This window comes from Acanthochromis polyacanthus, chromosome 17, assembly GCF_021347895.1.
Source record: "Acanthochromis polyacanthus isolate Apoly-LR-REF ecotype Palm Island chromosome 17, KAUST_Apoly_ChrSc, whole genome shotgun sequence".
In the NCBI taxonomy this organism is placed as follows: domain Eukaryota; kingdom Metazoa; phylum Chordata; class Actinopteri; family Pomacentridae; genus Acanthochromis; species Acanthochromis polyacanthus.
In genome coordinates this window covers 28,138,922-28,161,578 of record NC_067129.1, presented here as the reverse complement: position 1 = coordinate 28,161,578, position 22,657 = coordinate 28,138,922, and the positions used below count along the sequence as shown (strand labels likewise).

The 22,657-nt window shown below is 35.1% G+C and overlaps 1 protein-coding gene across 1 annotated transcript in view; it reads right to left on the bottom strand.

Moving 5' to 3' along the window:
* Window positions 1–1,955: 1,955 nt before the first annotated feature.
* Window positions 1,956–22,657, bottom strand: part of slco2b1 (solute carrier organic anion transporter family, member 2B1) — a 36,018-nt gene continuing 15,316 nt past the window's right edge. The window contains exons 7-15 of the mRNA XM_022221742.2: window positions 20,187–20,317; window positions 9,826–9,913; window positions 8,534–8,698; window positions 8,254–8,443; window positions 6,939–7,083; window positions 5,030–5,190; window positions 4,238–4,302; window positions 3,981–4,101; window positions 1,956–3,049 (exon numbers count right to left, since the gene is read on the bottom strand). Of these exons, the coding sequence (XP_022077434.2) occupies window positions 2,866–3,049; window positions 3,981–4,101; window positions 4,238–4,302; window positions 5,030–5,190; window positions 6,939–7,083; window positions 8,254–8,443; window positions 8,534–8,698; window positions 9,826–9,913; window positions 20,187–20,317 (1,250 nt within the window). The 3' untranslated portion in view covers window positions 1,956–2,865. The remainder of the gene's footprint in view (window positions 3,050–3,980; window positions 4,102–4,237; window positions 4,303–5,029; window positions 5,191–6,938; window positions 7,084–8,253; window positions 8,444–8,533; window positions 8,699–9,825; window positions 9,914–20,186; window positions 20,318–22,657) is intronic.

Below are 22,657 nucleotides of genomic sequence, written 5' to 3'. Positions count from 1 at the left end.
TGTTTGTTGAAGGAACACATGATAGAACGTTCTTCTATAAGATGTTTCCACTGTAACAAAGGAGGAACGTTCTCACAACAGCATTCAAACAAAATTTATGTTATTGAGGCCTCAGATGACGGAACGTTCTTTAAAAGACGTTCCTGTAGTGTGATGTATTAACAAAGGTGGAACATTCTGGCTGCAACGTTCTGAGGACGTTTTTGGGACGTTGTTGAGGAACACAACACAGAATCTATGAAACGTTTCACAGTGTTGATTGATGACTAAAGAAGAACGTTGTCGATGCAACATGGAGCTCTGAGAACGTTCAAGTAGAACGGTCTGACAAAAGAAAACACAAACATTTTCTCCCTTTAAGAAGAACGTTCTGGAAAATAAAAAACTTCTCAATGAAAACATAATTAGAACTTTACATAACTTTCTCAGAACGTCTTTAGAACAAACGGTTCTCTGTGGATCAGGTGAGGTTCTCCTGGATGTGTTCCTTTGACTAAACCTGCTGATGCTGGGTTCTCGTTGTCGGTTCTCGTTGTCGGTTCCTGTAGAGTCGTGTTGCTGCAGCAGACGGTCATGTGACCAGACGGACACTTCCTGTTTGTGCGACGATGACTTTGAGTTATTTATACGATGAGGAGCTAAAGTGTGAAGGTTACATCACACAGACACACAAACTAACACACTGGTGTAAACACTTTGAGTCACTATTACAGAAAAATTGTCCAAAACATCTAAAAAATTTGTCCCAATTGACTGAAAATTTGTCTAAAATGAGTCAAAACTGTCTAAAACTAACCAATGTTTCTATAAAACCACAACAATCACAAAAAATACAAACAATTCTCCAAAACATCTTCAAACATTCTGTCTAAAGTGACTGAAATTTGTCCAAAAAGTTTTAGAATTTGTGCAAAATGACAAAAAAGTCCAAAATACTTTTTCACAAAACAAAAAAAACTCTCCAAAATGACTGAAAATCTGCACACTAAAAAACATTTCAAGAAATTTGTACAAAATTACTCAAATTATGCCTAAAATTAATCAGTGTTGTAATAAAATGACTCAGTATTTCTGGAAAATGACACAAACTGATGCACAATTACAAAAAAATGGTCAAAACATCTTTAAAAAATGTATATAGAATGACTTTAAGAGTGTCCAAAATGAGAAAAAATGTCCAAAAAGTTTTAGAATTTGTAGAAAATGACAAAAAAGTCCAAAATAACAAACTGAGATTAAACTTTTATCCAAAATAAAAACACTTTTAAAAAATGAATCAGAATTTATCCAACAAAACTCAAAAAAATTCATCCAAACTGACTTGAAATTTGCAAAAAAAAAAAAAAAAAAAAATCAAGTTGCATAACAATTTCTGAAAGAAATTTGTAAAAAAGTATTAAAATTTGGCTCAAATGAATCAATGTGTATATAAAGTGACCACAATTACAATAAATACAAAAAATGTTGAAAACATCTTCAAAGATTTGTCCAAAATGACTCGACATTTGCCCAAATTATTTAGAATTTGTGCAAAATGATAAAAAAATGTCTAAAATAAAATTTTTCCCAAACAACTAAAAAATTTTCTTCATAATAACTTCATTAAAAAAGTTTTGAAATTCTTGAAAACAGTTTGCACAAAATGATTCAGATTTGCCAAAAATGAATCAATGTTTATATAAACCAACCACAATTACAAAAAAATTGTCCAGAAATTCTCAAAAAATTGTCCCAGTTGACTCAAAATTTGTTCAAAAAGTTTCAGAATTTGTGAAAAATTACCAAAAAAATGTCCAAAAAGCAAATTGAGATTAAAACACTTTTCCTAAATGAATCTGAATTTTCCGACAAAATTCAAGTATTTTGTCCATCTTTGATCCTTTAAGATTTCCTGAAGCAGATTTTCAGAATAATGGTCAGATTCTGGAGGAAATAGGAGGAAACTGTCGGTAAAATGAGAGTAAAATAAAGTTTTATTCCGTTTTCACAGATTCACAGAAACAAAGTTTTGTTGAACTTCTTGAAGCTTTTTCTCCTCACAGTTTCAGATTTAGAAGCTTTTCTGCTGCAGATAAAATCCAGTGAACAAACAGGAAACATTCACAGACGATGATGCAGGTTTTTAAAAGCTTCGGCACCAAAGTTACTGAAAACTCGTATAAAAACAAAACAAACTTCTATAAAAATCAGCTTAAAAAACAAACGATATAAAAGCTTTTATACAACAAACAGATAAAAGCAAAATCAGTTCAGTTCCATTAGTATAAAAATATATAAAAAATATGTGATTTCAAAGTAAAAGCACAATGTTCATGAAACATTGGAGCAATGATTAAAAAAGAAAACAAAGAAACTTTTGTTGTTGTTTTGTGTTTCTTTGTTGTGGTTTTGTGTCTGTGGTTGTTTTTGTCTGTTGTAATTGTGTGTCTCTGTGGTCATTTTGTGTCTGTTTGTGGTCGTTTAGTGTGTTTTTGTGTTACTTTCAGGCTCTAATAGTAAAGTGAGTCTCTCCATGATGGTTTTTGTGTTTCTGAAAGTTTTCTGACCGCAGCAGCATTTGTTTGTTTGTTTGTTTGTTTTTCTAAATACGGGTTCATAGATTGTCGTCGTCTTTTTCCTCTGAGCTTCGTAAACTTACAGCTCAATGAAGATTTGTGGAATATTTTCACGCTGAACCCTGTTAGATTGTGTTTTCTTTGTGTTTTCTTTACGTTTCATTGGTAAATGTCAGAACCCAGCAGCTTATTATAGAAAAACTCACTGAAGTTTTCTGAGGGTTTAAGCAGAAGGTTTCATTCAGAGCTCCTTCTGTCTGTCCAGCCTCAGTTTGTTTGTTTGTTTGTTTGTTTCCTGCTGCGTTTCTCCTCAGGTTTTGGTTCCGTTCACCTCTTTGTTGTTGTCCGTTGGTTTGTGTTCGTTCACCAGCTCGTAGCCGCCGTTGCTCTCCGGCTGCAGCTCTGGACGTCCAGCTCTCCGCCGCAGGACCACGACCGTCAACAGGAAGCAAAGCAGCCCGCCACAAACAAACACAACCTGCAGCCCCAGGAACCTGTAAACAACAACAACAACAACACAACAGGAGGTAAGGTTGGTTCAGACTCTCCACAGAACATCTAAATTTAGAAAAACTTGCCCAATGTGACTCTAAATTTGTCTAAAATCACTCTCAATGTGTTCAAAATGATTAATAATGTGTCTCCAGTGAAGTGAAATGCACCGTTTTCTGTTTGAAATTAGTTTAAAATGACTAAAAACATGCTTACAATAAAAATTAGATCCTTTATCAGTGCAAAAACAAGACAGAAACAATGTACAAAATTATTTAAAAGGTGTCTAAAAAGACACAAAGTTTGTTGAAGGTGACACAACACGATTCAAATTTTGTCCAAAATGACCAAAACTGGCCCAAAGTGACAGAAAAATCCATAAAAATGACTCAAAATCTGTAAAAAAAACAAAAAAAACAAACAACAAAAGACTCTAAATGTGTCGTTGTTGTTGTCTTTGTTTTTGCTGTCATTGTTGTGTTTGTTTTTCTTGTTAAGCCGATGTCCACTAGATGCGGTTTTCCCACACGGCAACGCACCGCACCTGAACATCACACGGATGGCGAGCAGACCACAACATGGTCACATGACAGCGCTGAGCTACAGCGGGCCGCTACGCTGTCCGCTAGTGACCGCCCACCGCCGTGTGATGTTCAGATGCAGAGAAAATCACATCGAGTGGACACGCGACTTTACTGTGTCTGTTTTTGTTGTTGTGTTTGTTGTGTTTTCTGTTGTCATTTCTTTTTGTTGTTTTCATTGTTTGTTGTTGTTTTTGTTTTTCTTATGTTTGTTTTTGTTGTCATTGTGTGTGTTGTTTGTTGTTGTCATTATTGTTGTTGTGCTTTTTGTTCTCATGTTTGTTGCTGTTTTTGCTGTTGTGTTTGTTTTTGTTGTTGCCATGTTTGTTGTTGCCATCGTTGTCGTCGTCACCTCTCTCTGAAGCGGTCCAGGTTGTAGTACAGACAGGAAGTAGTTTTGCCGCACTTCCTGCCCCACAGGATGCAGGTGGTGTCGATGACGCTGCCGTACAGAACCGGGCCGGGCATGAAGGCTGCAGACAGAACCACAGAAACAAAAGGTTCATCAGCTGGGGAGCAGGAACGTTCAGGAGAACGTTGGTGGAACCATGTGGAACCTAAAACCTCCTGAGTTTCCCTCTAGAACTTGAAGAACAGACGTGGACTCACCGAGGACTCTGAACAACATGTACTGAACTCCCACTGCCAAAGACTTATCCTCTGGAGGAACCGACCTGCAGAACCAACACCACAGAAGAAGAACCGACAGTTAGTTTCTTTACAGATTCATCAGACCGAGACGCAGAACAGAAAAATCTGACAAAAATACTGAAACAGAACAGTTTATATGTTCTGGAAACGTGCTCCAAGGGTTCCCAGAAAGTTCCCTGGTTCATGAGGACTGTCAAGGAACCTTCAAAGAATGTTCTGGGAATGTTCTTTGAAGGTTCTGGGGAGGAAACTTTCAAATGATTCTCAGGAGACCTTCATGGAACATTTAAGGAATGTTCCAACAAGAATCACTGAAAGTTCTTTGTGAAACCTTCAGAAAACTGTCAAAGAATGTTCTGGAAACATTCCCTGAAATTTCCTCTAAGTTTCCTTCTTAAGGTTCGTTGTGAAACCTTCTGATGATCTTCAGGGGATCTTCAAGGTACCTTCAAGGAACTTTCAGGGAACCTTTAGCCAACATTCCCCGAAGGTTCCTATAAGATTTTGTTAAGGTTATTTTGTGAAACCTTCAGATGATCTTCAGGGAACACTGCCTGAAGATCTTGTGAAGGTTTCACAAAATTATCTTCATGGAACCTAAAAGGAACACCGCTGAAGGTCCACTGAAGATTTCCCCAAGGACCTTCAGGTAACATTCCTGCAATGTTCCCTGACTATTATCTTGCAAAACTTCAGGGAAACTTCACAGAAACATGTGGTCATTTCCAGAACCGGTTCTTATCGTCACACCTGAGGATCATCATGTAGGACGGCGTCTGGGAGAACGCGGCGATGAAGCTGGTGAGAGCCAGGAGAACCATGAAGGGCTTCAGGAGGTGGGAACATCTGCTGCCACAGGTTCTAGGAAGGGCGAAGCCGAGACCACCGACACACCGACACTCAGTGTAGTTCTGCAGAGAACCCACACACTGTTAGAACACTGACAAAACACTGGTAGAACACTGTTAGAACAATAACAGAACACTGACAGAACAATAACAGAACACTGATGGAACCCTGACAGAAAAATAAACAGAACACTGGTAGAACACTGACAGAATACTAACAATTAAAGCTGTTGTAAGGAACCATATTATGTTCTATAAAGGCGCAACGTTCTCGAGACAATGTTCAAAAAATGTTTTCCAGATGTGACTGAGGCCTCAGATGATTTTTATAAGGTGTTCCTGTATAATGACACATTAACAAAAGTGGAACATTCCACCTGCAATGTTCCCAGGACGCTGCTGAGGAAACATATTACAGAAGAACGTTCCTCTGTATACTATAGAACGTTTCTCCTTTTATATATATATATATACATACATATATATATATATATATATATATATATATATATATATATATATATGTGTGTATATATATATATATATATATATATATACATATATATATATATATATATATATATATATATATATATATATATATATATATATATATATATACACACATACATACATATACATACATACATACACACATACATACATACATACATACATATATATATATATATATATATATATATATATATATATATACATATATATATATATATATATATATATATATATACATATATATATATATATATATATATATATATATATATATATATATATATATATATATATATATATATATATACATACACACATACATACATATACATACATACATACACACATACATACATACATATATATATATATATATATATATATATATACACACATACATACATATACATACATACATACACACATACATACATACATACATACATATATATATATATACACACACACACACATATACATACATACATACATACATACATACATACATATAAAGGAGAAACATTCTATAGTATACAGAGGAATGTTCTATATTTCTATATATTACAGAACGTTCCTCCATCTAATTTAAATGAGTTAATTTAAATTTTTTCAGCCTTTAGGAAACAACACTTTTCCTGATTTATTTCTTTTTCAGTTTAAATCAAACTTTGTGTCGATGCTGAACCAGTTCCAGTTCCAGGAAACTTCAAGTGAATCTCCAGTTTTCAGGATAAACGTGACAAACATCCTGAAGGGTTTAAAGTCGGAAACATCTGGACAGTCACTTATTTCCACTTTCACTTTGACGTTTAAAGGCGTCCTCAGAGCTCAGAAATCCACAGAATCTTTGGATTCAGACGTCGGATTTTTCACTTCCAGCTGCTGTTCTGTTGGTCTGGGTTAAAATAAACATTTTAATATCTGCACATCTGACTGTAAACATTGTTTTCAGCGTCTTCCAGTTCGGTGGTTTCCTAAAGACAACGTGGTTTTCAAACGTGGATGTTCTTGGATGAGTTTAGTGTCAGATTCCTGCAGGTTTCAGTCACTGTTCTTCTGTCACAGTAATTATCTGTCATGTGGATTCTCATCAGCACCGCCTGTTTCCCATCAAGACCTCTTCCACAGAAACAACCGCTGGGGGAACCATTATGAAACCAGGGAGTGTTCACGGCAAACAAAGACAGATTGGACTGTTATTTTATTAGCAGCAGGAAACCAGCAGCACACGAACTCATAACTCTATCAGAGCGATAACTGAGTGTTCAGAGGTGGAACAGAGGAATCGTTCTTACTGTGACTTTGTTGTTGGCGTCGGTTTGGACGGACGAACAGCCGGCGTGGCATGGCGACCGGAACTCAACACCATCAGAACCACAGACCGGGTTGAAGGCCTCCTGAGGACAGCGACAGTCATAACTGCAGGATGGCGGTCTGGTTCTGGGAACATAAGGACAGTTTCAACCCATTTAGATTTTCAGTCCACAGGGTTGGCATGGCAACAAGGTGGAACCATGTTTACTCAGAATCACTCCAGCAAAGATTTTATCTACAGAGAATCACAAACTACAGCCTGTCAAAGGGGAAATAAGTTCCCTCGAAGCAGGGAAATTAAAATTAGCAACCCGACATTCAGGAAATGAGTTCCCTGTCAGTGGAGAAATTAGGTCATTGTTAGTTTTGAAGATAGTTCCCTGTCACTGGTCATATTAGTTCAGCATCATAAGTAAAATTAGTTCCCTGTCATTGGTCATAGTAGTTCAGTATCACAAGTCAAATCAGTTTTCTGTCCATGATGGCATTAGTTCTCTTTCAGTGGTAAAATGAGTTTCTCGTCAGTGGTATAAATTGTTTCCCTGTCAGTGGCTAAACGAGTTAAGAAATTCACTGTGAATGGGGAAATTCATTTCCTGTCAACAGTGAAATTTGTTAGTTGTCAGTGGGAAAAATTGGTTCCCTTTCTATGGCAAAGTTCATCCCAGGACTGTGCTGACAGTAGTTTCCTTCCAGTAGAGAAATTAGTTCCCAGACAGTGGTGTTCTTAGTGCAGTATTAGAAGTAAAGCTGGTTCTCTGCCAATGGCAAAATTACTTTCCTGACTATGGAGAAATTAGTTCCCTGTTAGTGCTGTTACTAGTTCAGTATCAGAAGCAAAATAGTTTCCTGTCAGTGGCGAAATTAGGTCCTTTGCAGTGTTGATACTAGTGAAATGTCCGTGGTAAACATTAGTTCCCTGTCAGGGTGGAAATTAGTCCCATGTTAGTAGTAAAGTTAGTTTCTTGCCACTGGTAAAATTAATACATAGTGGTAAAAAAATGTGATACTGGTTCAATATCAGAAGAAAAAAACTCTACCCAGTCACTTGTGAAACTAGTTCCTCGTCAGTGGTGAAATTACTCAAATGACAATCGTGACATTAGTTCCCCCATGATGGTGTTTGGGTTAGTGGGGAACTTGGTTCCCCGACTGTCATGAAATTAGACCCTTGTCAGTGGTGAAGTTAGTTCAGTGCCGATGATGAAATTAGTTCCCTGACAGAGGTCAAATGAACGCCACATTAGCTCAGGGGGAGTTAGCGCTGTGTGTCTGGTATGCTAACAGTGTAGCTACCCGGGAGGAAACACGCCGGCGACCGTCTGCGTCGGGCAGCCAATCAGAAGCATCGGCATGGCGAAGAACATGCCGAGCAAGATGGCCACCGTGCACACTTTGCCGGAGCTGCTGACGGAAAGATTAAACCTTCGCATCAGAGCTCCACCCAGAACGGTTCCCACCACCGCCATCGGGATCCCGACTCCTCCTGAGGAAAGAAAGCAGGAGAACAGAGGCTAAAGACCTGGCAGACAGGAAGTGGCTTTCAGGTTCAGGAGACGACGGAGCTCCAACCCACCGATCATCATGGTGGAGAAGGAAGTGGTCTGGCTGAACTGCTTCTCGATGAACTTGGCCATGAAGGTGGCGAGTCCGGACAGCAGCGCCGCCAGGTTGACCTGAGCCAGAACCACCAGCAGGTAGACCGGAGTCCTCAGCGTCCTCAGAGCGATCCGAGGGAAACCTGAGGACCAGCAGAGAACATCAGCGGGTTCTAATCCAAAGAAACCAGTGGAGGAACCAGTTCCCTCACGGCAGAGGACAGCTGGTGTCACAGTCACAGTTGTTTTCTGTCATTTTGTATTTTTTGTGTCACTTTGTGGAGATTTTGTGTCACTTTTTGGTCATTTTCCATCTGTTTCTGGTTGTTCATGTCATTTTTTGGACGTTTTGTGTCATTTTTTGGTCGTTTTGTGTCATTTTGTGTTTTTTGTGTTATTTTATAGAGATTTTGTGTCACTTTTTGGTCATTTTCCATCTGTTTCTGGTTGTTTATGTCATTTTTTGGACGTTTTGTGTCATTTTTTGGTTGCTTTGTTCCATTTTGTGTTTTTTGTGTTATTTTGTAGAGATTTTGTGTCACTTTTTGGTCATTTTCCATCTGTTTCTGGTTGTTTATGTCATTTTTTGGACGTTTTGTGTCATTTTTTGGTTGCTTTGTTCCATTTTGTGTTTTTTGTGTTATTTTATAGAGATTTTGTGTCACTTTTTGGTCATTTTCCATCTGTTTCTGGTTGTTTGTGTCATTTTTTTGGTCGTTTTGTGTCATTTTGTGTTTTTTGTGTTACTTTATAGAGATTTTGTGTCAGTTTTTGGTCTTTTTGTGTCACTTTATATTTTTTTGTCTCTATGTTTTTGTCGTTTTGTTGTTTTCTGTCTTTTTTTGTATTATTTGTTTCTTTGTGGTTGTTTTATGTCTGTGGAGATTTCATGTCACTTTTGAGTCATTTTGTGTAAATTATTGGTCCTTTTGTGTCTCTCTGTGGTCGTTTTGTGTCTTTGTGGTTATTGTTTGTGTCTTTGAATTTACTGTGGAGGAGAGGTGAAGAACTCAGAATCATTCACATTTAGGAAACCGGAATCAGAGAATTTAGATTTCATAAAAAACTACTCAAATTAATTTATTGATTACCGCAGTACGGTATTCAGTAAATAAATCTAACAGCTGATTTCTGGAGTTTCTATTTCAGTCAAAATGTTTTAACTCAGCATCTTGTTTAATCTTTAATTCTTTGACCATCGCTGGCAGTCGACGTCCTGCAGTAAACTCCAGCCTCAGACAGCAAACAGGAAGTACAACACCAGACTCACTTTTGAGGAACTGAAGCAGTGATAGTTCCTGGGGGGGCTTCGTCTGCTGCTTGCTGTCCGGTTTGGATTCCACGTCGTCTGCAGAGTCCTGCACAGAAACGGAAAATCATCGTCACATGGTGGACTGCAAACATTTCCGTCTGCTGCCGGGAAGCTTCACATCAGGAAGCTTTAAATAAACAAGTCCTGAAAGCACGACGTCAGCATGTTAGCCGACCGATTCCAGGACCATTCTGCATGAAAACAAACAAAACTGAGGAAAGTTTTATCTTCAGTAACTTTGTAGAAGAGTTCCAGGTCCTCTAAGTCCATAGAGGTGGGTCCAGGTTTATCACTTTTTAATGGACCTTTTCCATCATTTCTGAGCCTCAGAACTTCATCAGTCCAGCAGATAGAACCAGGACATTTAGGAGGAGAAACACATCTGAGGTCTGGAGAAAACTGGAACTAAAAAAATAATAAAAGCTGAAAAAATCACCACAAAAAAGGCCAAATTTACCACTGCAAGGACCAAAACTACCATAAAACACGTGAAATTGCAACCAAAACTCAAATTTGGTACAAAAAACATGAAAAATAACCACAAAAAGGGCCAAAATTACCACAAAAAGACACAAAATAGGCCTCAAAAGAGCCAAAATGACCTTGAAAGATTCAAATCTGCCAGCAAAAACATGAAAAATCACCACGAGGACCAAAGACACCATAATAAAGTACAAAAATTACTACAAAAAGTACCAAAATCACCTCAAAAAGGAAAAAAATACCACAAAAAAGAGAAAAATCACCACAAGAAGTAGCAAAATTATCACAAAAATACCAATTAGCACAAAGACTCATTTTATTCTCCATCTCCAGTAACTTTATCAATGATCACAGTTCTAATTTTATTCTGTGAATGTTCACATTTAGGAAACCGGAATCAGAGAATTTAGATTTCATAAAAAACTACTCAAATTAATTTATTGATTACCGCAGTACGGTAGTCGGTAAATAAATCTAACAGCTGATTTCTGGAGTTTCTATTTCAGTCAAAGTCCATAGACGTGGATCCAGATTTATCCCTCTTTAATGGACTTTTTCCATCATTTCTGAGCCTCTGCTTTGATTCTTCACGTTTGTGGACATTTTTCATAATTTTGGACAAATTTTCAGTAATTTTAGATTGCTTGTTAAATTGTTTTACTGTTTGTTGAATTTTATACATCTATTAAAATCACTGAAAAAATAGCTTGTATGTTGACTTTTATTAGAAAAAAAATGCCACAATCATAAATTATTTATTTATTTTTTATAGTTTGTGTCGTTTATCTTACACAATTTTTAAATTTTAATTTATAAATTTTATTTTTGCAAGTAATAAGTTGATCTTTGCAGTGTTTGACTGTAAAATTTTACCTTTTAAAAACTGTGATTAAATCTGAAATAAATAATATTTTGCAGTTTTTACCATTTTTAAAAAAAAGATATCTGTTAAAATCGCAGAAAAAATATTCATTTACAAGTTGACTGAAATAAAATAAAAGACCAAAACTCCAAATAATGTTCACAATAAAAATCTGTATTTTTACGAATAAATATTTTTCTTTTAAAATGTTAAACTATAAAATTAAACTCTTTAGAATGGAATTAAATTAGCAAAAATAACATTTTTTATAAATATTTTTCTTTTTACAACATTTAACTGTAAAATCCTACTTTAGAAAAATTTATTTAAATATTCAGAAAATATAATTATTTTACAGCTTTTATCTGATTTGCTAAATTAAAGATAATATCAGTAAAAAAAAAAGTGAATTTACACGTTGTCTGTAATAAAAAAGATCCAAATGGTAAATAATCATTTATTTATTTATTACTTTAAAGCTATCCACTGTTATTTTTTTAAAACACATTTCATATTTTGGCATTTGTTTTTCTTTTTTTAACAGGTTTATTTTTCCACAACCAGGTTTTATCTCTTAAATCCAGGTCAGGGATAAACATGATGTCGCTCCTTTCTGGGTCACTGAAACAGAAATCAAACTTTACTGGAAATGTAGAGCAACAGCTTCTCCTATGAAAAGCGTAAAAGTGAAAGTTTGGCTTCATTCAGACTTTATCTGTTTCACGTCTGAAGCAACATCTGGACAGGATCCATCTGAAAACATCTGCATATAATCATAAATCAGCTTCTGACCTACTTTCAAACACCAACAGAGTCCAACTGAAGAATAATCTGTTTGTTTTAGCTTCAGCAGCTTTTAAGGTTTGATTCAGGTCCAGCTCTGTTTCTGATGAAGGTTTACGGCTGGATTCTGGGAGTTGGAACCTTTTAAAGCAGCTGCAGTTTGGATTTTTACTTTAAAAGGACTGAAAACGACATTAAAAGTTGAGGATATTCTGTTTCTACAATTTTTTTTCTAGCTTCAGTCTAATGTCCAGTACGACTGAGCTGCAGTCAGACTTGAGAAAAGAGCAAATTAGTATTTTATCAATAAACAGATTTAAGATGTTCGCTCATTTTTGTCTTGTTTTGTTAAACAGCTCGCTAAAGCAAACAAATAGTTAGCTACAGATAAACAATAGTTAGCTAAAAGGAACAAATAGTTAGCTACAAGTAAAAAATTACTTAGCTACAACTAACAAATAGTCAGTGACAAGTAAAAAAAAAAAAAAAAAAGAACACTTACCAAAAACTAACAAACAGCTAGCTACAGTAAAAAAAATGAGTTAGCTAGAACCAACAAACAGTTAGCTACAGGTAAAAAAAAATACTTACCAAAAACTAACAAACAGCTAGCTACAGTAAAAAAATTAGTTAGCTAAAACCAACAAACAGTGAGCTACAGGTAAAAAAAATACTTACCAAAAACTAACAAACAGCTAGTTACAGTAAAAAAAAAAGAGTTAGCTAAAACCAACAAACAGTTAGCTACAGTAAAAAAAAATACTTACCAAAAACTAACAAACAGCTAGCTACAGTAAAAAAATTAGTTAGCTAAAACCAACAAACAGTGAGCTACAGGTAAAAAAAATACTTACCAAAAACTAACAAACAGCTAGCTACAGTAAAAAAAAAAAGAGTTAGCTAAAACCAACAAACAGTTAGCTACAGTAAAAAAATACTTACCAAAAACTCACAAACAGCTAGCTACAGTAAAAAAAAATGAGTTAGCTAGAACCAACAAACAGCTAGCTACAGTAAAAAAAAAATAGTTGGCTAGAACCAACAAACAGCTAGCTACAGTAAAAAAAAAAAAGAGTTAGCTAGAACCAACAAACAGCTAGGTACAGTAAAAAAAAAAATAGTTGGCTAGAACCAACAAACAGCTAACTACAGTAAAAAAAAAAATACTTACCAAAAACTCACAAACAGCTAGCTACAGTAAAAAAAAAAATGAGTTAGCTAGAACCAACAAACAGCTAGCTACAGTAAAAAAAGAGTTTGCTAGAACCAACAAACAGCTAACTACAGTAAAAAAAAAAAATACTTACCAAAAACTCACAAACAGCTAGCTACAGTAAAAAAATGAGTTAGCTAGAACCAACAAACAGCTAGCTACAGTAAAAAAAAAATACTTACCAAAAACTCACAAACAGCTAGCTACAGTAAAAAAAAAATGAGTTAGCTAGAACCAACAAACAGCTAGCTACAGTAAAAAAAAGAGTTCGCTAGAACCAACAAACAGCTAACTACAGTAAAAAAAAATACTTACCAAAAACTCACAAACAGCTAGCTACAGTAAAAAAAAAAATGAGTTAGCTAGAACCAACAAACAGCTAGCTACAGTAAAAAAAAAGAGTTCGCTAGAACCAACAAACAGCTAACTACAGTAAAAAAAATACTTACCAAAAACTCACAAACAGCTAGCTACAGTAAAAAAAAAAATGAGTTAGCTAGAACCAACAAACAGCTAGCTACAGTAAAAAAAATACTTACCAAAAACTCACAAACAGCTAGCTACAGTAAAAAAAAATGAGTTAGCTAGAACCAACAAACAGCTAGCTACAGTAAAAAAAAAATAGTTGGCTAGAACCAACAAACAGCTAACTACAGTAAAAAAAAATACTTACCAAAAACTCACAAACAGCTAGCTACAGTAAAAAAAAATGAGTTAGCTAGAACCAACAAACAGCTAGCTACAGTAAAAAAAAAGAGTTCGCTAGAACCAACAAACAGCTAACTACAGTAAAAAAAATACTTACCAAAAACTCACAAACAGCTAGCTACAGTAAAAAAAATAAATGAGTTAGCTAGAACCAACAAACAGCTAGCTACAGTAAAAAAAAAGAGTTCGCTAGAACCAACAAACAGCTAACTACAGTAAAAAAAAATACTTACCAAAAACTCACAAACAGCTAGCTACAGTAAAAAAAAAAAGAGTTCGCTAGAACCAACAAACAGCTAACTACAGTAAAAAAAATACTTACCAAAAACTCACAAACAGCTAGCTACAGTAAAAAAAATGAGTTAGCTAGAACCAACAAACAGCTAGCTACAGTAAAAAAAAAATACTTACCAAAAACTCACAAACAGCTAGCTACAGTAAAAAAAAAATGAGTTAGGTAGAACCAACAAACAGCTAGCTACAGTAAAAAAAAAAATAGTTGGCTAGAACCAACAAACAGCTAACTACAGTAAAAAAAAAATACTTACCAAAAACTCACAAACAGCTAGCTACAGTAAAAAAAAATGAGTTAGCTAGAACCAACAAACAGCTAGCTACAGTAAAAAAAAAGAGTTCGCTAGAACCAACAAACAGCTAACTACAGTAAAAAAAATACTTACCAAAAACTCACAAACAGCTAGCTACAGTAAAAAAAAAAATGAGTTAGCTAGAACCAACAAACAGCTAGCTACAGTATAAAAAAGAGTTCGCTAGAACCAACAAACAGCTAACTACAGTAAAAAAAAAATACTTACCAAAAACTCACAAACAGTTAGCTACAGTAAAAAAAAATACTTACCAAAAACTCACAAACAGCTAGCTACAGTAAAAAAAAATGAGTTAGCTAGAACCAACAAACAGCTAGCTACAGTAAAAAAAAAGAGTTCGCTAGAACCAACAAACAGCTAACTACAGTAAAAAAAATACTTACCAAAAACTCACAAACAGCTAGCTACAGTAAAAAAAAAAAAAGAGTTAGCTAGAACCAACAAACAGCTAGCTACAGTATAAAAAAGAGTTCGCTAGAACCAACAAACAGCTAACTACAGTAAAAAAAATACTTACCAAAAACTCACAAACAGCTAGCTACAGTAAAAAAAAAATGAGTTAGCTAGAACCAACAAACAGCTAGCTACAGTAAAAAAAAAATACTTACCAAAAACTCACAAACAGCTAGCTACAGTAAAAAAAATACTTACCAAAAACTCACAAACAGCTAGCTACAGTAAAAAAAAAAATGAGTTAGCTAGAACCAACAAACAGCTAGCTACAGTAAAAAAAAGAGTTCGCTAGAACCAACAAACAGCTAACTACAGTAAAAAAAAATACTTACCAAAAACTCACAAACAGTTAGCTACAGTAAAAAAAAATACTTACCAAAAACTAACAAACAGCTAGCTACAGTAAAAAAATTAGTTAGCTAAAACCAACAAACAGTGAGCTACAGGTAAAAAAAATACTTACCAAAAACTAACAAACAGCTAGTTACAGTAAAAAAAAAAGAGTTAGCTAAAACCAACAAACAGTGAGCTACAGGTAAAAAAAATACTTACCAAAAACTAACAAACAGCTAGTTACAGTAAAAAAAAAGAGTTAGCTAAAACCAACAAACAGCTAACTACAGTAAAAAAAATACTTACCAAAAACTCACAAACAGCTAGCTACAGTAAAAAAAAAATGAGTTAGCTAGAACCAACAAACAGCTAGCTACAGTAAAAAAAAGAGTTCGCTAGAACCAACAAACAGCTAACTACAGTAAAAAAAATACTTACCAAAAACTCACAAACAGCTAGCTACAGTAAAAAAAATAAATGAGTTAGCTAGAACCAACAAACAGCTAGCTACAGTAAAAAAAAGAGTTCGCTAGAACCAACAAACAGCTAACTACAGTAAAAAAAATACTTACCAAAAACTCACAAACAGCTAGCTACAGTAAAAAAAAAAGAGTTCGCTAGAACCAACAAACAGCTAACTACAGTAAAAAAAATACTTACCAAAAACTCACAAACAGCTAGCTACAGTAAAAAAAATGAGTTCGCTAGAACCAACAAACAGCTAGCTACAGTAAAAAAAAAAATACTTACCAAAAACTCACAAACAGCTAGCTACAGTAAAAAAAAAATGAGTTAGGTAGAACCAACAAACAGCTAGCTACAGTAAAAAAAAAAAATAGTTGGCTAGAACCAACAAACAGCTAACTACAGTAAAAAAAAAATACTTACCAAAAACTCACAAACAGCTAGCTACAGTAAAAAAAAAATGAGTTAGCTAGAACCAACAAACAGCTAGCTACAGTAAAAAAAAAAGAGTTCGCTAGAACCAACAAACAGCTAACTACAGTAAAAAAAAATACTTACCAAAAACTCACAAACAGCTAGCTACAGTAAAAAAAAAAAATGAGTTAGCTAGAACCAACAAACAGCTAGCTACAGTATAAAAAAGAGTTCGCTAGAACCAACAAACAGCTAACTACAGTAAAAAAAAAATACTTACCAAAAACTCACAAACAGTTAGCTACAGTAAAAAAAAATACTTACCAAAAACTCACAAACAGCTAGCTACAGTAAAAAAAAATGAGTTAGCTAGAACCAACAAACAGCTAGCTACAGTAAAAAAAAGAGTTCGCTAGAACCAACAAACAGCTAACTACAGTAAAAAAAAATACTTACCAAAAACTCACAAACAGCTAGCTACAGTAAAAAAAAAAAAGAGTTAGCTAGAACCAACAAACAGCTAGCTACAGTATAAAAAAGAGTTCGCTAGAACCAACAAACAGCTAACTACAGTAAAAAAAAATACTTACCAAAAACTCACAAACAGCTAGCTACAGTAAAAAAAAAATGAGTTAGCTAGAACCAACAAACAGCTAGCTACAGTAAAAAAAAAATACTTACCAAAAACTCACAAACAGCTAGCTACAGTAAAAAAAAATGAGTTAGCTAGAACCAACAAACAGCTAGCTACAGTAAAAAAAAAATAGTTGGCTAGAACCAACAAACAGCTAACTACAGTAAAAAAAAATACTTACCAAAAACTCACAAACAGCTAGCTACAGTAAAAAAAAATGAGTTAGCTAGAACCAACAAACAGCTAGCTACAGTAAAAAAAAAGAGTTCGCTAGAACCAACAAACAGCTAACTACAGTAAAAAAAAATACTTACCAAAAACTCACAAACAGCTAGCTACAGTAAAAAAAAAATGAGTTAGCTAGAACCAACAAACAGCTAGCTACAGTAAAAAAAAGAGTTCGCTAGAACCAACAAACAGCTAGCTACAGTAAAAAAAATACTTACCAAAAACTCACAAACAGCTAGCTACAGTAAAAAAAAATGAGTTAGCTAGAACCAACAAACAGCTAGCTACAGTAAAAAAAATAGCTAGCTAAAACTAACAAATACCTAGCCACAGGTTAAAAAACAAACAAACAAACAAAAAGTTACTCGCAAAAAGAGCTAGATAAAACCAACAAACAGTTAGTTAAAGGTTAAAAAAATAGCTGGCTAAAACCAACAAATAGTTAGCTACAAGTTAAAAAATACTTGGCTAAAACTAACAAATAGTCAGCTACAGGTAAAACTAAATATTTCGCTAAAACTAACAAACAGCTAGCTACAGTAAAAAAAAAAATGAGTTAGCTAAAACCAACAAACAGTTAGCTACAGGTAAAAAAAACATCCAGCTAAAACTAACAAATAACTAGCCACAGGTTAAAAAACAAAAAAACAAACAATAAAGGCTACTGGCAAAAAGAGCGAGATAAAACTAACAAATAGTTAGTGACAGGTAAAAAAAAAACTCGCTAAAACCAACAAATAGTTAGCTACAAGTTAAAAAATAGCTAGCTACAGGTGACAAACAGATAACTAGAATCAACAAATAGTTTGCTACAGGTGAAAAACAGCTAGCTAAAACCAACAAATCGTTAGCTACAAGTGAAAAAAATGTTAGCCTACACTAACATATAATTAGTTACAAGTTAAAAAAAAATAGTTAGCTACATGTAAAAAAAATGCTAAAACAAACAAATACTTAGCTACATGTAAAAAAGAGTTGGCTAAACCTCACAAATAATTGGTTAAAAATTAAAATACTTAGCTAAAATTAACAATCACCTAACTGGTAAAAAATAATTAGCAAAAACTAACAAATAGCTAGCTACATGTTAAAAAAACTAATTAGCTAAAAGTAACAAATAGTTAGCTACAGGTAGAAATGGCTAGCTAAAACAGACAATTGTTTTGCTAAAAGTAAAAAAAAAATAGCTAGGTAAAAAATAACTAGCTAAAACAAAAAAAGTTAGCTACAGGTAAAAAAAATAGCTAAAACCAAGAAATGGTTGTCTAACAAATCGTTAGCTTGTTGACTCATTTTTGTCATGTTTCTGTGATATTTCTTGATCAATAATTTAACAAAACAGAAAACATCTTAAAAATAGCAGAAAAAAGTTGAAAAAATACACTAAAACGTGTGAAACAGCAGAATTGTTCACTGAAGTCAAAACAAAACTATTAATCTAAATAAAAAGTGAAGCTGAAGTGTCTGACCTTTAATAAAACGGGGAGTTGGTGATTCATCTCATTTCACAGATAAAACATGAGCAGAGTTCAACTTTCTCTTTGTTTTCTTCTGGATCGAAGCCATAACTCACAGGCTGCTGGAATCTAGTTTTCGTGTTTTATCATGAAGCCTTTCAGCTGTTGAGGGTTTTACTCTCCTACTGAAGCGCCTGAAGGCCACCAGGTTCACTTCATGTGATATTTATCACGTCGTTTAGATAAACCAGCGTCACTGAGTCTGAGTTCATCAAGGAAGCTGTGAGGTTTTATGTCCTACAGATTGAAAAACAAATCAGCCGTTGTGTAGTTTTATGGTGAGCTCAGATGATGTTCATAAAAATAGCTTTAGAATATGAAATCAGATGCACATGGGTGAGATTTTAGATTTATAAATGAACAAGAATGTGATTATGTGTGTTTAGTGTCAAAGATCAGGAGGATATTTAAGGAACCTGACCTGATGGTTCCTGGAGGAACCTCTGCTAACTCAATAAGGAACCTTTTTATGCTGGTTCCTCCAGGATTTCTTATAGATTTAGCACTGATATTTTAGACCTGCATTTACACTTATTTTTAGTCATTTTATTTTTAAAGATTACTGTAATTAACTGTGTACACCATAATATTTCAACAAATATGACAACAATATTATTATATATTAAATAGCCAGCTAAAAGTAAGAAACAGTTAGCTAAAAGCAATGACTGGTTAGCTAACATATAGTTAGCTAAACAGAAAAACATAGTTAGCAAAAAGAAACAAAGGGTTAGCTAAACATAGCAAATAGTAGGTTAAAAGTAAAAAATAGTTAGCCACAACCAATAGACAGTTAGCTTAACATAACAAATAATTAGCTACAAGTAAAAAATAGTTACTTAAAAGCAACACATGGTTATCTAAACATAGAAAAATAAAGGGCTAAAAGTAAAAAAAACTTATCTTCAGCTAATCACCTGGTTATTTTTATTGGTATACGAAACAACTGATTAGATCAAAGTGATGTATTAGCGAAAAAATATGAGCTAATGCATCACTTTTAACTATTTAATAGTTTTAGCTAGCCATTTATTGTTTTACTTTTAGCTAACTGTTTACTACTTTCAGCCAATCTTTGGCTAACCATTTGTTACTGTAAGCCAGCGATTTGTCAAAAGAGTCAAAAATTGATAAACATCAGCTGCAGAAGTTCTTCAAGGAACTACTTTGAACTCAAACGGTTCCTGCACAGTTGGGATAATGAGGAATCCTGAAATGTTCCTCAAGGTTTAACGTCAGAGTGCCTTGTTTTGGATTTAGACCTATTTCAGGCTAATTTCTGGATTTGGTTTTAGCTTTGATTAGGACATATTTTGGGTTGGTTATAACTTTGTTTCAGACTCATTTTAATCTTGTTTTGAACTGGATTTTTTTTTTTGGACTGGTCTTTGGCCTCGTTTTAGAATGCTTTTTTTAAACTCCTCTCAGACAGTTGTCAGACTGGTGTTAGATCAGTGATGAACTGATGGGAGTTGTATAAAAATGAGTGCATGTGATGAGTTTCTAACGTTACTGGCTGCTGTCGGCTGAAGGGGACGTTAAGATGTTAATGAAAGACTCACTGAGTCGGACAGAAGAAGCTAATTAAAAACTGGAAACGTTTCTGGTCTGGACTCACCTCTTTGGTCATGGTTCTGGGGAAGAAGAAGTACGGCATGGCGGTGATGAAGAGGAGGCAGGAGGCCACGAGGAAGCCGAGCCACCAGGCCCCGACCCAGCGGAGGTCTTTGGGGTCCAACACGATCTGGTCTGAAGACAAATAACCCAAGTTAACGTCTTCTGTCACGTTTGTCATTGTTTTGGATTAGTTTTGTTTTTCCTGGATTTTTACTTAGTTTTAGCCTGGTTTTCAACTGGTTTAGATATGTTCTAGACAGATTGATTTAGACTAGTTTTGGATGGTTTTAGATGGTTGTTTTAGACTAATTTTAGATGGGTGGTTTTAGACTAGTTTTGGATCTTTTTAGATGTGTTTTGACTGGTTTTAGACGGGTCGTTTTAGAGTAGTTTTGGACGGTTATAGCTATGTTTTGACTTGTTTTGGGCTTTTTGGTTTAGTCTGCGTTTAGCTGTGTTAGCTGTGTTTTACCCTGGTTCTGGTCTGGTTTTTGCTTCCCTGTTGTCATCTGCTGTCTTTTTTAAAAGACATATATAATGTTTATAATGTTTATATAAATGTTTTAATCTTATGTTTGGGATCTAAGTGATGTTACTGAGGTCATCCAACATTTATCTCATCAGATAAATGCTGGATATTAAACAAAGCTCCTATCGGGCCAAAAGTGTTTCACAATCGTAACGACTGTTTCATAAACCAGTTATTGCTTAACCTCAGAGTTCCTGAGCTGGGGTTTAGTTTCACCTCTGGAGCAGAAATAAAAGTTGGATTCAGGAACTTTGAGCTGAAATAAGCCCAACAACACGGATCCAGCTGAAGGTTCTGAAGGTCATCGGTAGAAACATCCTTCCTGTTTGCTGCTCGATCAATAAAACCTCTGCAGAGTTTAATATGACGACATGTTTGGACAGATCACACCTGAGCAGGTGCTTGTCACATTACTCACCTAGCAGCTTTCTCTGGATGTTTGCCTGAATTGAAAGTTTTCATTTGTCACAGTCTCCGATCTGCTACAGCTAACGTCAGCCAGATGTGATGACAAGTTTGCCTCCAAACCATCACAACTTGGCGTGCAAAGCTTTAATTACTCAATAAAGTCATGAGTGGCATGAAGTTCTTTCCTAAAAGCAACAGTACAGAATTCCAGAATGACACCACGGACACCTGAACCAAAACTGATGCTACAGTCTCCATACAAACACCTACTGCTGATAAACAGGAACACATCTACCCACAATGCAACAGGAAACAAGCTGGAAACGCCATCTAATGGGCTGAAACGTTGAACCTGTTTCAATCCAATATTTACTGTTTTAGCTCCAATTCTATCCCAGGTTTTCGACGGTTTTAGCTTCTGAGGCTGGTTTTAGCTTTAGAGACTTCATTTAGACCGGTTTAATCTTCATTTAGACTGATTTAACCTTCACTTAGACTGGTTTAACCTTCATTTAGACTGGTTTAACCTTCACTTAGACTGATTAAAATTTCATTTAGACTGGTTTAACCTTCACTTAGACTGGTTTAACCTTCACTTAGACTGATTGTACCGTCATTTAGACTGGTTTGGGACTAATTTTAAGCTTATTACCTCCGCCAGGAGGTTATGTAATCACCGGAGTTCGTTTGTCTGTCTGTCTGTCCGTCTGTGTGTGTGTGTGTGTGTGTGTGTGTGTGTGTGTGTGTGTGTGTGTGTGTGTGTGTCTGTTTGTCTGTTAACAGCATAACTCAAAAAGTCATGGACGGATTTTCACCAAATTTTTACAGGATGTCCGGAAGAGCAAAAGTAAGAATCGATTAGATTTTTGAGGTGATCCGAATCACCGTCTGGATCCAGGAATTTTTTGAAGGTCGAAGGACAATTGAGAGATGGCCGCCATCTCTAATCGATTCTTACTCGTGCTCTTCCGGACATCCTGTAAAAATCTGGTGAAAATCCGTCCATGACTTTTTGAGTTATGCTGTTAACAGACAAACAGACAGACACACACACACACACACAGACAGACAGACAGACAGACAGACAAACGGCATGGCGGAGGTATGCGCTCTCCGAGTGCTTTTCTAGTTCTAGACGAGGTTTACTGTTTGGTTTTGGATTAGTTTTTTCCATTTGGATTTGGACTTGTTTTGTCTGGTTGTAACTTAGATTTGGCCTAGTTTGTGGTTTGGGTTTGGTTTTAGCCTTGTTTTAGACTGGTATTGAACCGGTTTTAGCTGTGTTTTTACTGGTATTATTTTCGTTTTGATCTTGGTTTTAGCTAGTTTTAGTCTTGGTTAGACTTGGTTTTAGCCTCGATAAACAGCAGAGTCTTTGAATCCAATACTTTTTCTATTAGCTCCAATTTTATCTCTGGTTTTGGATGGTGCTTTTACTTGGTTTCATCCTTGTTTTAGTCTGGTTTTAGCTTGGATTTGGATCAGTCTTTGGTCTAGTTTTGGGTTTGGTTTTAGCCTTATGCTAGACACCGGAA